General features: G+C 40.4%; 1 protein-coding gene and 2 long non-coding RNA genes across 7 annotated transcripts in view; 1 reads left to right on the plus strand and 2 right to left on the minus strand.

Annotated features, from left to right (window-relative positions):
- LOC310897842 overlaps window positions 1-5851 on the minus strand; it is a 42378-nt gene extending 36527 nt beyond the window's left edge. Inside the window, exon 1 of the long non-coding RNA XR_014582632.1 lies at window positions 5692-5851. This is a non-coding gene — a long non-coding RNA (uncharacterized lncRNA). The remainder of the gene's footprint in view (window positions 1-5691) is intronic.
- A 629-nt stretch (window positions 5852-6480) lies between these two features.
- Window positions 6481-13183, plus strand: LOC310897844. Its single transcript, XR_014582635.1, has 2 exons — window positions 6481-10185; window positions 11038-13183. It is a non-coding gene; the product is annotated as an uncharacterized lncRNA (long non-coding RNA).
- Window positions 11489-19812, minus strand: part of ARHGAP18 (Rho GTPase activating protein 18) — a 91910-nt gene continuing 83586 nt past the window's right edge. For all 5 annotated transcript variants that reach the window (XM_083831904.1, XM_083831903.1, XM_083831902.1 and 2 more), the window contains 3 exons: window positions 17794-17918; window positions 16510-16571; window positions 11489-13824 (listed from right to left, as the gene is read on the minus strand). In XM_083831904.1, the coding sequence (XP_083688030.1) occupies window positions 13733-13824; window positions 16510-16571; window positions 17794-17918 (279 nt within the window). In that variant the 3' untranslated portion in view covers window positions 11489-13732. The remainder of the gene's footprint in view (window positions 13825-16509; window positions 16572-17793; window positions 17919-19812) is intronic.

Genomic DNA, 19812 nt, shown 5'->3' on the forward strand with positions numbered 1-19812 from the left:
AGGGAAGTGACTGTCCATCCCCCTGTACTCAGCTCTGGTGAAGCTGCACCTCGAGTACTGTGTTCAGCTTTGGGCCCCTCAGTACAAGAAGGACACCGAGGCCTTGGAACGTGTCCAGAGAAGGGCTACGAAGCTGGTGAAGGGCCTGGAACACAAGTCCTGTGAGGAGCGGCTGAGGGAACTGGGGTTGTTTAGTCTGGGGAAGAGGGGGCTCAGGGGAGACCTCATTGCTCTCTACAACTGCCTGAAAGGAGGTTGTAGCAGGGTGGGTGTCGGTCTCTTCTCCCAAGCAACAAGCGATAGGACAAGAGGAAATGACCTCAAGTTGTGCCAGGGAAGGTTTAGTTTGGATATAAGGAAAAATTTCTTCACTGAAAGGGTTGTGAGGCATTGGTACAGGCTGTCCAGGGAAGTGGTTGAGTCACCATCCCTGGAGCTATTTAAAAGATGTGCAGACCTGGTGCTTAGGGACATGGTTTAGTGGTAGGCTTGACAAGTGGTAGCTTGGTCAATAGTTGGATTTGATGATCTTAGAGGTTTTTTCAAAACTAAATGATTATGTGATTCTAAGCATAATGTTTCCCCTAAACCACAAGTCCTACAATACTGGCCAGTAGTTGCTGTCCCCATCTCTACCGTAACCTTGATAGTCTGGTAGTTTTCAATGCCTCCACCGACTGGGTCTCTGCATCTTCTTTGAGGAACATGGCCCAGGAGCCCTACAAGGACTGTGATTGTACCTAGATCATGTTGCTCTCAGGAGCCTATGAGCTTAGCTTGGCTCTCATCTTTCCTCTGTCACCACTGCCCAGTAGAGCTTATAATTTCTACCCACCTCTTCTCTTCTTGGGCTGTGATACTTCAGTGGCCCATTAGGACATGGGAATTGCTGCTTCCAGTCAGACCCCATCTACTCCAAGCATTCAGAAAGCAGCCACAGACATACTGGTGCTAGATTAGGTTCAAGGACCCTTCAGTAGGCTGACAGGGGAATAATGGATCCGGAGGATGACTCAGTTCAGGCATATCTCTGACAAGCACAGAATGACTTATGAACACGCAGAAGGAGCTCTTTTCTGAAACTTCATCAGCTCAGCATGTAGCAGCCCCTCCCACAGACTGGCCTTGCCTCACACTTTTTCCTAAGTAAAGAAAATCCTGTACTGAAGGTCTCTGTCTCCCAGGGAAAAAAAAAAAATCCTGTTGGGGTATACAAATAATCCAAAAGAGTTTATGAAATCACAAGAAAACCTTCACCCATCTCTCCCAGCTGTTGTCATTACTCCCAGTGCTTTTATCCCAGAAGACCCCTTCTCAACAGAACAAATTACACCAGCCTCAAGCTCCTACAAGTCTCTTTGAATAGGCTATCTTGTTCAGCTTGCAGCAAACAAGATCCTACATCATGCTGCTGTCACTTTCAGCTGAAGAATGTAGCATTCAGTCCAAACCACATAACAAGCCAGTTGAAATTTCCCTTTGCTTGCTGCAACATCAGCGCCTTGTTATTTATATAAATATTCAATTTCAGATTTTGATAGATATTGATTTGACATTGTTCAGTTTCACCGAGCATTCCCCTCTGCCCATGTTGTAAAACAAGGAATAGGGATGCTTCCAGTTTCATTTTGTATTACATTTCACAGCATACATCTTTTTCTAAATTTTTTCTGCCTACAAAACTGAGAAGTAATCTCATTTCCTACAGAGCTGAGCAAAGAGAATGAGAAACTCATTCTGCCATGCAGGCTATTCAAAGTGCATGCATCTGATGCAGGATAGGACTGATGTCTGATCAATACAGGTGGGTGGTTTGTCATTGTTTCTTTAATTTGCTTTTAATAGTTTTTGTTAGAATGTAAAATCCAAGCATCAAACTATCGCTTTAGCAATAAAGGCACAGACCTTTTGAAAGGGTAACCACTTAAAACTGTGCTCATCTGTCTTTGAAAATTGCTTTCCCAGTTAGTTCTCTTCAGTTCCCTAAAATACTTCTAGTATAATATGAAAAGGAAGTACTTTCCACATGCCAACTTTAGAAGCAAATGAATACAAAGCCCAGTTTTTCTTATGGATAATTTGTAGCAAATTATGCCAAATTACACCAAATTACTGAAAATGGAATTAAAAAGAAAAAAAAGTGCTAGCTGATATAACTTCAGTTGCTACAAAGAATTAGCTACCTGCTAACCAGTATCTCACTGTTTCGGTATCATATTGTTTAATGATCATGTGGGATCATGCTCTTAGGAAAAAAAGGAAAAAAAATAGTAAGTTCATATGAAAACCTGGCCCATAAAAGTTAGAACTGACCCATCTGTTCCTTAATAAACTTCAGGGAGACACCAGAGACAATTAGGCTGAATTCTGCTTACTTCACATTTTCTGTTCTTCTGTTATAAGACGGTTCAACTTGTTCTGTAGGGTTGTGTGTTGTTTGTTTTTTTTTTTTCCTCCAAAGGTAGCTAGGTAAACTCTGAGGACAGCCTGAAGGGGAAGAGTAAAAAGCTCTTCCTGGGGGAAGGGACATGAGGAAATGCTATATTAAGGTAAATTTGCAGGGACTTCTACTTTAGGAACAAATGTAGTAGTTTTCTCCAAACTTGCCATCAGATTGCCCTCTGTCTTCTGAAATTTCTGCCCATTCCTGAGCTAAACCATTTTTTGTACACTAACCATAAGTAAGGGTAAAAGTGGGGCTCCATATTGAAGACGTGGCTGTTGCCATAACTTCCGAGATTAATGTTCTGTACCTGACACTAAGAACTCCAGCTTCTTTGTTCTCCCACCCCCTCACCAGAGACTAGACAGCAGGTGCATTGATGAGGACCAATTACACTAAATGAAGCCAAAAGCAGATAAAAGTCATCCTGAAACATGCTCAGCCAAGGCATTCCTGACACTGTAAATACTTTAAAGTGATACAAAAGGTCAGAGGAGAAATACATTAATAACTTAAGAAAAGATCATTTGTACTTATGCTATTTCATTCAGAAATGAACTGCATTTGTGAGCAGTGTGACACATGAAAAAGGATTTAAGAAAGACTGGGTAATTACAGAGGTTGTTTAACTTTTCTAAGCAGGTCTTTGATGAGAACGAAGAGAGAAATCTTAAGGGTACAGGGCTGCTGGTGGCTTGCAGTCACTGTAAGCCTGAATATATGGAGTGCCTGCAGAAACCTAGCTGCTGGGTTACAAATATAAAGCAGGCACAGCTGCCCTTCTTCAGGTCCACGTGGCACGACTGCCTTCAAGGTCACGGGGATGCTGAAACAGCACAGCTGTACTGGAAAGCAACAAAAAGGGGTGGAAGGAGAAGGAGGAGAAAAAAACATGAGTTGGGAAAGAAAACAGACTTTCTGAACCTCAAGGACAAAAAAGAAGTCGATTAGGATTCAAACAATATAAAAAGGGGAAACCTTGCGTTCCATCAAGATTTTTTTTTAGTAGTAATTAATAATCAAATTGTCAGAAAGCAGAGGAACTGTGCTGGAGCAAACCCTTGATGAGAAAGCCAACAATCCAACAAGCCTGCTTCTGAAATGCCACTCAGAGGTACCCCATCAAAACAGGCGGCCTTCACAGGGACAGTTTCAGTGCGGTGCTGACCTTCCAGAGACACTCTCTTTTTAAAAAGCAGGGAGAAAGCAGGTTTGCACTTCACTTTTGTTCATTTTGGTTCTTCAGCGAGCTCTCAGGGCCATAGGGTCAGGGATGCTGGCAAATGTTTCTGTGCTTTCAAATGAGACCTGGAGCCCTGAAAGCGAGCTGCTGCAGAGGAGAGCTGAGGACTGGCAGCGCAAGGAGTGAGTGGTTTGAAACTTTCGCTGCCTCTTCCGATGCAGCCTGTTAAGGAGACAAAACCCTCAGTCTCGAGAGGCACTGTAAGTGTTTCACAAAACATTAAGCACAGAAATGACAAAGCCCTGTTTAGAAAGCACAATTCCCCCTGCCTCGGTACACCAAAGCACAGCTTGACACAACCTGTCATGCTGCTAAGGTGCCAGGGTCCCAGCCACTTTTTTTAAGTGAATCCCATGAGAGAATTGCTGTGCTTTTGTGAACCGGGACCTGCTCCAGCACGGAGTCCAATAGAAACTGGCTGCAAAATGTAAAAGAAAAATATTTAAAAGGTAAAGAAAAGCAGAGTTGCCCACAGGTGGGAATCACATCCTTTGAGTAGCACACTACAGGGAAGGTGTTACAGGGGAACAGAAGGGTCTTACAGCTGCACTGACGACTCTGAAGCAAAATTTACATTTATATATATTTAAGACAGCATTCAAAGACAAACTGCACAGGGATCTAGACACTCTTGAATTCCTTGTACCGTGTACAAAATGCTACAATAGTGCAAAGGAGCAGACCAACAATGTGAATCCTACAAAATATGTCCATAATCATGGCAGAAGCTTCAAAACACAGGTCTTGACACTGCAGCAGGGAAAAGATGAGCAGTCTAGGCACAGTGATTCCCCAAGGGTCTCAAGACAACCATGAAGCTTGTCACCAGGGCACTCCAACAGTGTCAGCACCTGCAACATCCCCATCTCAACTTGTGTGAGAAGCAGAGGTTCACATTAGCAGCAGCTTGTGTGCCACAACAGCTCCATGCCTATCTAGGTGCTAGAAACCAACAGAGTCCACCTGAACTGCCCAAATTTTTCCTTAGCTGAATGGTAATAAAAATACATGAAGTTACCATCTCTGTGGTGGAGCTGATGTAGCAAGAAGTCTCATGGTGTGAGATCAAGTTAATGAATACGGAAGTCATTCTCTAAATGGGGTCAGGACAGTGGTCCTTGTTCTTAGGAGAAGGGCAGACAATACTGTGAGCTATCGCTGAAACTGTTCATATCTGTGACTTTTGAGACTAAATGGACTAAAGAGTTAAAAGCCTCATAAGCTGTGAATAAAGATATGAGTGGAGGGGACCTGTTTTATGGTCTATACCTTTACAAACAAAAAGTAGACTAGGTAGGAAGTTAAAGACTACACCACCAGTGGTAGCATTCTCTGAAATGCTCCTTACATTGCAATGTTACAGAAGTGGTACAGAAGGTCCTACGGCATCTGAGGAAATTTCTGGAACAGAAGGAAGAGAGGAAAAACTGTACAAGAAAAATATTCTTCACCTAAGCCCATACAGAACCATGTTGCTACCACTTTCAAGGTTATAGGAAAATTTTAAATCAAAGGCAGATGTAGAAGAGCATACTGTTCAGAGTGACGTCACCTACAGAAAAGCTCCACAATTTCAGATAAAGGCAAGTGACAGAGTAGAGCAGAAAAGTGCCATTTAACAGGAGGGAGAGAGGGAGGGAAGCATGACCAGAAGTCTTTAAATATATATATATATATATTTATACACACACACACCTGGATTTGATTAAGAATATTACTATGATGGGGATATCAAAAACCAGGGTGGGAAGGGGGCAGAGGGAGGACTAACATGCTGCAGAACATAGTAATCATAGATACAAATTCCATACACAAGGAAGAGATGTGGACTTACAGAGAAATAACAGATTGACTATGGACTCAAATCCTAGGCAGAGAAAAGAAGAACGTGGTGTTATGACCCAGCCATGAGCATACCGCTGACTGTCACATACTGGAAGAGGCTCAGAGGTCAGAGAAACCACAATTAAAACTAAAATTAAGAAAATTAACATTAGCTACTTACCAGCACCAGATGGTCTTCACCCACAAATTACGAAGAAGTCAAGTATGACACAGCTGAATTGCTAGCTGTAGTAAACCATTCCTGAAGAGTGCAGTTCTGTAAGGTCATGACTTCTGAACCCACTGGAGAGTTTTTGAGGAAGTCCATAAGCCTACGGATAAGAAAGATTCCCACCCACCCCCCCAAAAAAAAAAAAACAGTCAACAAAAGTCTTAATTAAGAAATTAAGTTGCTGGAAGGGTGGGAGAAGATTGGAAGAAAAGGTTCTCACATGGATAAACAGCTGTTTAACAAGAAAGAAAAGGTACAAACACATGGTCTCATTGCAGGCAGGTGTAGTGCTCAGGTTCATGCCCTTCAACACAGCCACAACCGATCTGGAGGTGGCAGTGAATAAGCAAAGTGATAAAGGTGGTTGCTGATACTGAATTACTGAAAGTTTTAAATAAACAAACTGCAGAGAGCTCCAGATGGACCTCGTGACACTGGTGACCTCAGGACTGACTGGTGAAAAAGTGACAAATGAAATTCAGCATTGATAAGTTTTGCAATTAATATGAAAGAAAGTCTTCAACAGCATACACAGTGATTGACTTTTAACTGTCCACCAGCAGACAGGAAAGATCACTGATTTAATACAAATAGTAATGAAAATGTCATCTCAGTGATTAAAAATACACAAACACACAGACACACACACATACACAAAAAAAAAATAAAACAGAAGTCATTAAGGTACAGAGAACAACAGAATTGCTATCCCACCATATAGACCATTGCACATTCACCTTCTGAAAACCTGCAACTGGAAACCTGCAACTTCCTGATTTCCCCTAACTTGAAAGGACAGAGTAGAACAAGAAAAGGTTCAAACTAGAGCAGTGAAGACAACCAAACTTCTGGAATGGTTTCTGCACATAGGACAATGAAAAGAGCTGCAATTCTGACCAGAGAAAGGCCATCAAGAAGGCTTATGAAACCGTAAGAGACGTGACAAAGGTGAGCATGTAGGACTGTTCACTGTGTGAGGAAGTCCCTTCCAAAGGGACAACACACAGTTAACTGAAAAACTCATTCCCATAGGATGTGGTGAATGCCATCATTTTGCAGGGGTTCAAAAGCAATTAAACACACCTTTTGCATATTGCTAATGGGCTTTATAATAATTGTGAGAGCTAAAATTAGTTAAAAGTAAAGGTAGAGATAAATTAAAAATAGCCACTCTAATCAGTATTGCCCACACTCAGCATTTATTAAGGGAATCTTTAGGATATTATTTTGTAAGAGTAAGGACATCTCACCTGTACAATGACTTGTGAGACAGCACACAATAAACAGACATGGGACATCACCAGTCCTGTCTTCATCAGCACATCAAAATATGCTTTTCAGAATTCAGGCTACGCCATTGCTACAGGTGTCTTGGAGAAAAAAATAATTTTTTTTCCTAGCCTTACCAACAGTGTTTTGGACTTGCTTAGCAAGTCTTTCTTTATTAAGCTGATACCTCTTACAACGATCCAAGCAGATTTTAGCAACTTAGAAATTCTTAGGAAAAATGAAGAGCACATAACATCCACATTGTGATTGTACAGAAAAATACTTCTAATTATACTCAGTTTTCACTATTCCCAGCAACAGCCTTCAAAGAGAGAAAAAAAAAATTAAAAAGAAGGAAACAAACAAAGAAAGCACACACACCATCTACAGGGAACATTTTCTCTCTCCAGGCTGACTGAGGCATGGGTGTTCTCTGCTTTCAGCTCTTGCTAGAAGACATCTGATGAAGCATTTCTGCATGGATGACAGTAACATTTGGTCTACAGAATTGATTTGGTCTACAGAATTGATTGTCAACTTGGAAGGAACTGGAATAATCAAGAATCCTCTTCTGAAGTATTCCATTTCATACTCACACAGTGGCCTATCATTGTTACCTTAACAATACTTTCAACAATAAGATTTTTTTCTTTTCCAGAATTGCATCTCTTGCATCTCCAGAATTCCAGCTCTTGCATCTCCCTCTACCATCTAGCCAAGCAAAACTGGAGCAAAATCAGAATACCTTCCCTGCAGTATTTGTAGTTTGTTACAACTGTATTTTATTACAAAATTAAATATATATATATATTTTTTTTTAAATAGAAAAAGTTGAATGACTGAAAAGGGTTTTGCATGGTATGTATTCTGATCTACTTTTTGCAAGAAAAAATATATATATATATATATCTGAACTTGTAACTATGCCATGCCAGAATTGCTCTTTGTCTCCTTGCTAAACCCGATGAAAAGAAAGTCCTTTTTTTTTTTTTTTTTTTTACTGGTTCAAAATGGTACGTTAAAAGCACCAGCGCAGGTTTTAGCGAGGATTCCAAGACTGCATAATAATGGTTTCACAAAGTTGCTCTTATCTCTATCATCCTTATACCCCTACGAGATACAGCTTATTTGAAGATCAAGCATTTTAAACAAAACACATCCCTGATGGATGTCACTTGGCTGCATCCCAAGATTTTACAGTCAGAGAAGCAAAATGCTGTACGGAGTAAGTATGAGACTGCACAGAAGAAAAGGAGCCAGGCTGGAAGACTGAGATAGGCAACTCTCAGCTCTGTCTTTCATGGATGTGCAGCTCCCCACAATGAGAGCCTCAATGCCATTTTGCCTACTCAGGCTGCAGTTCCTGCTGGGAAAAAAAAAAAGAAAAAAATTCCTCTGTTCATGCAGACTTAAGCAGATTCATGAATAAGGATGGTTTCTGGCAGAGGATGAGCATCCAGAGTAAGAGTTTGGGAGCTCACCTGCCTTATAAATTATACAACAAAATGTGGAAGCATACAAGAATATTATTAAGGCAATTATATTAGGTTACACATACTAAGTTTCAGACTAATCCAAAATCAGAAGGCAAGACTTAAATTAATTATCTCTTCTTGGATTAGGGGAAAAAAGTCAATAAGCGAGAAACTGTTTTCCAGGTGCTAATCTAATGCAGCCCAAGGCTTGGACCCTCAATCAAATTCTTGAGCTTTTCTGTACAACTATGTGTTCCCTCATTTATTCTGGGTCACTTGGAGCAAGTCATACATTTGCACGTTGACAACCAGCAAAGGCACGTCCAGTAACTCACGTAAGCTTGTGAGATTCTTCTGCGCATTTCAGTCCTCGCAGTTTCACCATGTCCAGACAATTGGACACTGCAGCTGTACATCACTGAGGCATCACCTCAGATACATGAGTTACGTACATTGTGACTATCTGCAGGTATGAGGAAAACGTTAAATCACATACATCAGTTTAGGAAGTCAAAGGGCTGCCAGTACGGATGACAGGAAGCACGGCACAAAAGCAGACAGGAACACACGTGTGACCACTGGTAGAGAGCACATCTCTATACGGTATTTTAACCGAGCACTACATTGTATTTTAAACTCTCACCTTCCCCAACAGGTATTGATTCACTACTATTTATGTTGCCAGAGAGACGACTAGAGGTTATCAGAGGTGTGTAACCAGTGTTGCAGCTCCCGGCATTCTCAGCGCGTACCCAGCAGAGGTGTGCACGTAAGCGCCAGCCCTGGGCTGCCACGTGCTGCTCCCACACCGTGGGGAACACCGAGCAGAGGCAGTGGAGCTACGGACAGTCACAGACACACCAGGGGATGGACACTTGGCTGGCCACGCCCTATCCAACAGGGAGGTACGGGCATTCATCCGCCGCGGCCCCAGCTCTTCGCTCGCTATCCAAGCACTGCAGTGAATTAGGATGGATGGCAAACACACCTTAATGTAACCACATAGTAGCTTCTCTGCTCTGAAAACCCAGGGAATCCCATGGGAAAGAAACCCACAGCTGGCTTACCTGCAGGACCTGATCCAGTGGCTAAACACACAAGCACAGGAGCTGAGCCAACTGAAGCAGAAGCTAGACATTTTTGAGAGCAATGCGTTACAGAGGTATAATGGTAAGACATAATAGTAAAATACACAGACTTTGACTCTCAGCATGAATGAATGCTGTTTATTGGTCTTACAGAGACAGTAAAAGAATGTCAGATCCTTTCAATTATCCCCAAAGTGAGCAATCAGGGAGCGGTAACATCTGTAGGGATTTTGAACCAGCATCTCCGCATGATTCAGAACAACTTGAAAGGCAAGTTGTGTTCCTGCTACTGCTTGTGAAGGCTACCATTTCATAATGGCCTGTTTCAGATCAGATCTATGTCCAGGATGAAGGTAACTCCCAAGAGACCTACAAGAAGGGGGAGCAGATCCACCACCACCCACCTCCCAGGTGACTGCATTAACTGCGGGCACAGCTGAGCAGGAAGGATGCACGTTTAGGTGCTGAGCCCAAAGGGGATGAGCCACGCTAATCAGAAGCTATGGAGAAGCTGCACCACAAAAGCCAGCCCACGAGAACAGCTGCAGCACAAGCAGCAATTACTCGCATCAAGTCAGCGAGGAAGCCTCCTAAGACAGAAGGCAAGGCAGGTGAGGGCTTTCACGAGCACGGCCGACGCTAACTGCCTCTGGGCTCCTTCCATGGTCAGAGCACGCGCACGTCCTCTCTCCCGCCTCTGTTCCAGTGCTTAAATAAAGGTTGAATTTATGCTGTCATCCTTCCTTCGATCAAAGGACTTGTCCTGCCTCTGTCTTCCTTCCAGTTGCCTCGTTTTATGAAGCTTGTAGAAACTTAATTATTTTTGAGACATTCCCTCCCCCCCCAACTCTCTTTGCCAAAAATGATTGAAGTCTGCCAGCAGATTCAAAAGTAATTAGGGGAAAACACACACAGGCAGCAAGATTACCCCAGACACCTTTCCTTTGGAAACCAGGCTAAAAACCACAGTATTGTATTTATTAAAACAGTCCCCTGAAGTCAGATTCGTGATTGCTGAAGTCCCATTATTGGCGATACAGCAGATTTTTAAGACAGTTTTTGGAGGATTATATTCGGTTTCTACAAATCAGATTGATTTTGCCCCTTCTGGCTGCAGGCAAGCCATTTATGAACAGTTTTCCCATCTGCTAAATGGAGATGAGAAGTACTTACCTGTCTCAGATGCAGTCTGTGTGCAAACACAAATAATGGTTTGAAGATCTTATAAGCACTGCTCTACATAAAAAACAATTATTGTAAACATTGCTATAAAATTAGTGCAATACGCATTTCATTCTTTTTGCGTGGCTGCAACCTTTCAGAAATAGAAGTACAACAGAGATCTAATCCTTAGATATATTTAGGTGCATTAGAGGAAATCACTCAGCAAATCTCTCACCAAGTTAGCTTTCTGCTGCAATTTAACTCTTAAATGCTTACTAAATGTGTATGTTTTATTGAAGGCTTTCCAGAAACACCGGGCAGATGGCATCGGAGGGGACCACCGAGACCCCTGCTCCGGCAGGGCCGCTCCGAGCAGGGCACCCAGGTGGCTTCCAGAGGTCTCAGAGGAGGGGAGCCCAGAGGCCACGGAGGTGGCAGGCAGCTGGGGGCCGGTGGCTCTTAATTCTTGGGTGCTGAAGGGTAGAGAGACGGAGGTTTCAGTGGGCTCCCAGCAGGCAGCTGGTCCCTTGCCTTGCAAGGCGTTACCTCAGGGTGCTGGGCAGCCTGCACGGCCTGCTGCAGCCTTCACCCCAGGGCTGCGAGGCTGCTCTTAACGTACCGAGCAGCGTCCCTCTTCACACACAAAACTACAGAACTACACCTGCAAAGATGTAAACTGTGAAATTAAAAAGTAACCGCTGCTTGGTGTCGTTTGTGTTTTGCATGCGAACATAACAAATGAGAAGAGAATTCAGAAGAAAAAAAAAACATATTTAATTATAAAAGAGCTTTTTAAATTAAAAAAAGATAATGGCACTAAACCAGAAACAAAGTTATTTAAAAGATCATAGCCAGAGGGCGGTTGTAATTTTACGCTGAAACTGTACAGCTGTTCTATCCTCTGCACTTTGCTCCTGCTTAAAATAACATCTAGCACTGCAGTAGCAAGCAATCTTTTACAGAACTATAAAGAACACACATCATTTTTGTATTACATGACAAAACATCCTCTATTTATTACATTAGATTCATAAATATTTACCTAAGTATTTCACCATTTCTCTGTCCCTTACGTTTAAAGAACAGCGAGTGTATTTTGTTCTATTGACAAACGATTTGTCTCATGGGGTTTGCCCATAATGGCACAGTGCAACAGCACGTAGGGGTACCCGCCGAGATGGAGCAGCGGGGGCAGTACAGCCACATTAGAACAATTTCCGATTTCATTCATCCTGCATTTGAGAATCCTTCCCTACGTGCTCTCCCTATCAAGACAGCCATCAAAAAACAATAAATACTTACACCCCCCAAATTGTTCGTACGCTGTGGATAACTAATCAGTAGGTGCCTAATTTTTTTTATGACCTTTCAGAGTTTTCTTTCACTGCTTGCACAGAAAATGGAGAGTTCCAGTGGTTACTTTGGGAACAACACAGGGCCCACATCCAAAGCTCAGCAGAAAGGCCCTTGATTCCTTTAATCAGCTTTGATCAAGTCAAAAAAAAAATCTAATCCGGTCCTTGATTGTATGTAGAATATTCCCTAAGAGGTCAATATAATCGTGTGTGCATTGAAAGAAAATACTTAGTTCCTAAGCTATAATTTCACAGTAGTTATTTCAGGTAGTCTGCACACAGGTATGAGCACTTAAGCACTGGTGAGCTAGTTTTCAAATAAATTGTAAAGCGGTACACAGGTTAGTGAGCCCAAAGCATTGCTGTGGGACCTGGGCTCTGAAGCTACAGTCCACAGCTCTTCATGCTGCAGTAAGCCATGTCAGTCTATAATTCATTATCAGCAAATTCCACAGGAAGCTTTCAGTCCTTCCCTTGCAAAGAGAAGGATTTGCAATAGTTCATTGTTGGACTATTAATTTTTAAGTGGTTTAGACAGTATCAGTCAAGGAAATCAGGACTTGATTTCTAGCCTCATCTACGATAGCCCAGATGGTAGATAACATCCAAAAAGCCTATGTAAACTCCATGGTAAACCTTTACACAGATTTTGAGTGAAAGGTTTGGTGGTTTGCTAGCTATGAAACTGAGGCTACAGTTTCTCTCCACAGCTATTTTATTCATTTTATTAATCCTGAAAGTTTTTATTGTGCTAGTAATTGGCAGGTTTTGGCAGTTCACAAAATGCTCTGCATTCTATCAGATGTCCTAAAAACCTGGAACCAGTTTATGCAACATGTCTGCATATCACTGCTGAAAAACCTAGAGGTCTTTCTAGTAGATGACAATATTCCAGAAAGGACACTGCCAAGAGTGGTGAGCTTCAAAATTACTCACCTTGTCATATGGTCCTATTAAAAAAATAGTATCAAGAATACAATCAACCAGAATAAGAATAAAAAATATTTAAAATCTCTAGCAAAAAAAAGCTGCATAGAAAGCATTTTCACAGTTGTTGTTTGTTGTTTTTTTTTCTAAAGTTTTTTTTTTTCACCTAGAAAGTGAAAAAAATAGGATTTCCAAAGACAAAGTATATTGCATTGCAGGTTTTTCCTGTGAATTTCACACTTACTTGGGAAACAGTTTTAAATATTTTTAATACTGTACCATTCAGAAGTGCTGATCAGGATTTGGTTCTCCAGTGTAATAACACTGCAAAAACCTACATGAACACACACTTCTACACAGATTGTAGATCTCTAATATAAAGAGGTTAAGCATCTGTTTGAAAAATAAATTCTTCTGAAACAAAGCCTACCAGATGGGAGTATCATCAAGGTAGATTAGTGCCATTAAAATATTTAACTGACTTATTCTCATAACAAACGAGTGGGAAAACTGTGTTATCTCTGATATTTTTCTGTAAGTAAAAGTGAGAATTTACTGGTAATCACTGTTGGGTTTCCACCACCTTTTTTTTTCACAAGGTAGGTTTCTATTAATACATATAATACAGTTGAATGTTGAAAGGATAAACTATCCCTTTAAAACATTCAGCATTAAAAGTCCACAGGTTGTTCTTCTGCCATTTGTCGTGAGCTTAACTCTGCTTAGATTTTATAACCCACTCAGCATTTGGGTTGAGCTGGTATAGGTCCTTCATGTAGGTATCATCATCAAGGCAACGTTCCCCTAGGAAAAAAAAAAAAAAAAAAAAAAGAGATGTGTGGTTACACTGGTATCAACAACAACACCAGGAAATTATTTTCAAAGTTGAGGCTTTGATCCATTTAGTTTTTTAAGCTATCTCTGTGGTACTTAACAATGGATGACACAGCTAAAGCCTGGAAGTGCTCTTATCCTTCCCATGTCTAGGGGAAGTGGAGCAGAGATGTAGGGAGGGAGGGAGGGAAGGAGAGCAGGGGCTGTCATTGGGGAAGCTGTAGAAAATTCGACTTTGTGACACTGGGTCCAATTCTTCATGCAGACCAAGTGCATGGGAGCTCCCCTATGTGAAGGTTTTAAAAAAGGAAAGCAGGGTCCTGGTTCTCTTGTGGTTAATTCAAATTTGCATGGAAGCCCATTAAAATTTCAGATTATTCTCCCTTTCTGAAATAGAAAGTTTGAGCAAGGTTTGTCCTTGCTAAGAAGGCGTTACTCTCCATCCTGCTCCTCTTGGTTAGCAATTCTGGATAGCACTTGCAATGGTTACTATCAAAGGAGGAAAAGAGGTACAATGGTTTTGGTGCACTACAAGCAATTAATTTATGTCGAGTAGCTATGATGAAAATACCCTACGCTGATCCATCAAGATCTGCTTACTCCTCCCATTCCCCCCCAGGCAAAGCATCATCTCATGCATTTGCAGATGTGCATCACAGCTCCTCTCCTACTCCACCGTGCAAGCGATTGGGGTAAATGGCTCACAGCCTCTTTAATGTGCCAGCCAGACGTTTTTGAAATATGTTCTCCTAAAGCAGGAGGCAAGCAGAGGTGCTACACTGCAGCCAGGTCTGCCTGCCAGCTGTCTGGACTCCCTGCTCAGAGCAGGCAAGCCGGCAAGACTCCCTGCTTGAGTAGGCTCCCTCTGCTCCCTCTCCATCCCCTCTCAATGCCAGGTGGCAGCCTGTCCTCCCTCTGGCATTTTTATCCCAGCCTGTGTGCCATGTACCACCCATGCTCCTGGACCAGACTCCCAGTGGGAGCATAGGGACAGTGAGTTATCGTTTCTGTATCCAGTCCTGGTCACAAAGCAATAGCAGAAGTTCTGAGCAGTGCCTGGAAGCCCTACAGTGTACTGGGTACTCAAAAAAAAAAAAAAAAAAGTCCAGAGACTTCATCAGCCCCATCTGTTAGGGGAAAGGAGGATGGTAGCACTGCTCATGTTGCAATTATGAGTGAAAGCACAGGAGTGTATTACGAGCCTGTCAAGTCTTCTCCCATTTCGGCTCCCTGTGCATAGGTCAGTCCCACTGGGCAGAAGGAAAGAAATGGAAGATCAGGGCAGCTGGTTTTACCTGTACAGCATGTAAAAATCAGGGAGTTTCTCTTATTTCAGCTGAGAATATTAATAAAGACTAGTATTTGTAAGATGCGATCAAAGTTAAAATTGTCTGTTAACAAGTCATTCAAACCAAGGAAGCATCTAAACTTTCTAACCTACTCCTTTAAAAAGAAAAAAATCTACAACTGGCCACATACTTGCTCCAGAGAGACGGATAGTTTCCGTCACATGTTTAAAGTGATACTAGCTTGTTCCAGTTTCACAGGAGTTCTGTTGCAAAAACTTCTTCTAAAATGGTAACACCTCTATATAATAAAAAAGACAGTCCCCCTCCTTTAAACAGTTGTACATCTGGGATCACAAGCTGCTTTAACAGGCATGGCAAATGTGTGTACATACTGGATATGCAGAAGAACAGATAATACGTTCATCTGGCATCCACATATCTTAGTAACTTATTTTTTGCCTTCAGACTTAGTAAAAACCCTAAAACATACCTTCCGTAGGGAAAGTAGGAAAGTGTTATTTTTAATTTACATTTTGAATTTTTCAGTTTAGAAAAATTGATTTAAAGTAGTGGATAGATAAAAGGGAAGAATGCTAAAAACAGCAATTATATACAGGATTTTAAATTGCAGAGTACAAAAGTACTGGGTACTCATGGAATTTTAAAGCTTCAAATAGTTTAAAAGGCCATGCTTCAAAAGGAAAAAGCAAATGTAAGATGTTCAATACAATACAGAAGTCCAGTACAGAAGTGTTTTCTAGTTTTTTGGTTTGTTTTCTCAATATATGAAAAATACTGTGATTGGGAACTGATTCCTGGTTTAAAAGTACTTTTGCATTCATCAAAGAAAATTTTAGATCTGCATTCAAAATAATCCTTTGGACTTAACCTTGTTGATCTGCTGTTTGCTTTAATCAATGGTTACACAGAGCAGGATAGACTAACCGTCTTTCATCATTAGGTCACTTTTCTGTTTCAGTGGTTATTTCCCTGTCGGAACCTGCAAGCAAAACTCTAATGCAAAGCATGAAGGGCTGTAAGTTCATTTATTATGCCTGAATACAAAGAGATGAAGAAGATGAACTTCAAGCACCTTTCTATTCAACCTTTTTATGCTTCTTCATTGTACATACGTACCAGGAACACCTGTAACAGCAGCTGTCTTCCTCTAGGAGAGATAATAATGTACTACTAATATGATGATCATATCACCTTTTCTGCTTCCTTCTCCCCAAGGTTAACTTTCTGTCTCAGTGTCAGGGAGAATTAGGGACGTGAGTAAATGCAATCACTCAATGAAAGTGCATGGACAAAGCGCCAAGCAATCCTATTATAGCAAGAGAAGTTGTTCAGAAGCCATCCTTACCAATATTTCCTCCTATTTCATAAAGAAAGACCTCTTCTTTCTTGAGTGTTTGAACATTTCCACTGTCAGGAACAGAAAACACTGATTAACTATATTGCAAAAGAGCTTGTACACCAACCACTGAGACACGTCTCGGAGAAGTTATGCTAATTAAGATTAGCAGTGGACCAGTTGTAAACCCTTTGTGTTTATGCTCATTTACTGATACAGTAAGTGAACAAGAATACTCTTGCATGCCAGTGCAAATGAATAGTCCTGCAAGTGAGCAATAAACTACAGAAAAGGTATAACAAGATAGGCATGAAGAAACTGTGGATTTTCGAAAAGCATTCCATTGTTATTAGCAAGCAGCCTGATATTTACCCTCTAATTTTTCTTTCACTGCTGCTGCAAAAATAAGTACTCCCCTTACACACTTCACATTTCTGAAAAAGCCAAGTGGTTGGGTAGGGGAAACCACATTCTTGCTGTTTATAATTTTGCTGCAACTAAAAGCAGTAAAAAAACAGAGAGTGGAAGAATAAAGTCCCCAAATTATCAAGAGATTTTATTTTTCTCACTGCTTAACTGTAATAATATATGCTATGGTGCAGCCAGAAAATAACTTTCTGTCAAAAGTTTAAACCCCTGTAAACAGCATTTAGGAAAAAGTGGCTTCTTGATCTCAACCAGAGCATCATGTTATTCCTTTAGCATGAATAGTTATATATGATGCAGATGTGTTAATTTTTTTTTTTAAGTCTATTCTGATTTCTTACTATGCCCATATATATATATATATATATATATAAAGTAGATGTAAAAGCTTGATTAAAACTTCTCCCTTTCTAAAAGGATTTGGATGACTCAGATGTAGCTTGCCTTCTAAATCAATGCACAAGCAACATTTTCACATAGTTATATTCCAAAGCCTATAATACAGTTATATATGAATGGATTTTTAATTAAATGCTTTCTTTCTCTTTTTCTCATTTCTTTCTTCGATTTACCTTCTTGGAGATCCTTCCTTCTTCCCAGAAAGTTACAAATGTATTCCTGACCCGTCAGACTAAATAGCAGTTAATTTTCTACTAACAGCACTCATGCATTCCTGAAGGCTTCATGAGCTTTAGTGGTATTAGAAACACTAGGTTAATTCCTCACGCGTGTATTCTAACAGGATAAATTTGACCCTAAGATTCATGAACTCATTTGGATTCAAACTGTTTTAAAACTTTTTTCTAGATAGAAAATATGAAAATCCACTTTTCCTGACAAGTTAAGAAAATAAAAACGTGTTTGTACCTTTTCTGGCTGAGAAACCTGGCTACTATATCACTGGCTTTCAGTTCTTCTGTCAGCTGTATTGCCATGGAAACTTTCGAAAGATGAGGCGCTTGCACCCGTATCACTCCCTGAGGAACATCAGCCTGTAAAGCAATAATGGTGTTGGAACAAAGCTACTAGCAGCTGGCTTTGATGAGTTTCTCAAAATACAGTATGGAATAAGTAACAGTACAGTGCTCTGTAAGTGCACTCCACTACTGTCTACTGCACTTCGCTGCAGAAATATGAGAACTACACAGAAATTCAGTAAATTACACCAGAACTTCAAATCTCTTTTTAACAGCAAGAAGAACTTTAGAACAAAAGAACGGTAGTATTTAATTATTTTTCAAAGATGTTAAGAATAACAATAACAATTACCACTCCATTAAGAACACTCTTGGGTATGATAAGAAGCACATGAGATTGATATGGAAAACATTTGCTGTAGGCATGAACGCCAGGCAACTCCTCCATACCACCCCTATGAAAACTTCCAGAAGAAACCTTTCCCTTTTCATTTAAATTGATCTTCATGGAGGAAAAGAAAAAAAAAATCACAAAGTATTCATGGGTCATTCTACTTTAAATGATTCCCCTTTTCAGGAAGTATAATTTCCTTTTAAAACAGGTATTCACTACAGCAGCTTTTTATCTCTATTTTTTTATTCTCCAGAATATATTCAGCTAGCCAACCTGCAGGTCTGACTACATAATGGATTTGTATTTTATTTCAACTCAAAAATAGCTGATGATGAATATCAATCATATTACTTACAGAGAAAGAGGACTCCAAAGGATGTTTTTTCTATTCAACTTACAGTACATGCAATTGAAGTTACAGAAGGCATAATTTATTTGTGAATAAGGTTCTAATTTCTGTTCCTGAAAATCTTAAGGTAATTTTTCTATCTGCATTACATTACCATTTACCAGAATGTATTCATTTTGATAGGAAAAGAAATGTAAGACTATCAGTAGCCAAGGTTGATTATGACAGTTCATTCTCTTCTTTTTTTTTTCCCCACTGTTTACTGCAATTTTAAGGCTGAACATTTCTTCTTCCAAAATCAATGAACAAATCTGGGCACCTAGGAATCTAGAACAGTTTCTCTGAAACCATCTGAGCTAAACTAATAGAGAACAAGTATAAATGTGATCAGAATCAGACGCACAGCTTCACAACACAGCTTGAGAAAGGCTCATTAATATACATAGGTGATGTGCTACGGTAAGTAATTTTAACCAGACAATCCTTCTATATCTGGTCCTTTTATTATCAATTTTAAAAATAATAGACATAATAACTATTTATGTCTAAATCATTAAGAATTACCACACTGAGAATTTCATAATAAACATGCAATCAAAGATTCATAAGGCTGCAACTGATCTCAAAGAGCAATTCCTTGTATCTATCTTTAAGGCCTCCACCTATGAAAATAATGGCTGTAGCTATTCACTAGAAAGCTAACTCCTGTTTAAACATCTTTTATCATTTTTCAAACTGTTGGGATCATACTTCCTGGCAAAAGGAAAGGATACTTTCAAGGATGCAAACGTTATTAAATAAACTGGTCTTTCATCAAATTCAGCACAGTAATTTTTTTTCATTTTAGTACACATTTCTGTGTTAGTTTGTCTCAGTTCATTTTATGGAGACTTTTCAAACTTCAGCTGGATAAGTCTTTTTCTCTGTACAGCAGGCATATAGTAAGTATTTTAAAACGCCTGCCTTGAGTGTATAAGAGAAGGAACAAGAAACATCTAGAGAGCTGTAGCATTACGGTCACAGATCAAACAGAATAATTACTTTGTTTATTCAAACAGAATCATTATTAGCTCAGCTAATGAATGCATTTTGCCACTTTTACTACCTGCTTTTACAGAAGAACGCATGCTGAGCTGCACTGTATGTTCCTGGTGCCCAGCTATAGAAAGAGCAGACACTGAGCATCCTCTAGCCCATTCATCACGCAAGTTGGTGCGACAAAGTGA

This window comes from Anser anser (assembly GCF_964211835.1).
Source record: "Anser anser genome assembly, chromosome: 3".
Classification (NCBI taxonomy): Eukaryota; Metazoa; Chordata; class Aves; order Anseriformes; family Anatidae; genus Anser; species Anser anser.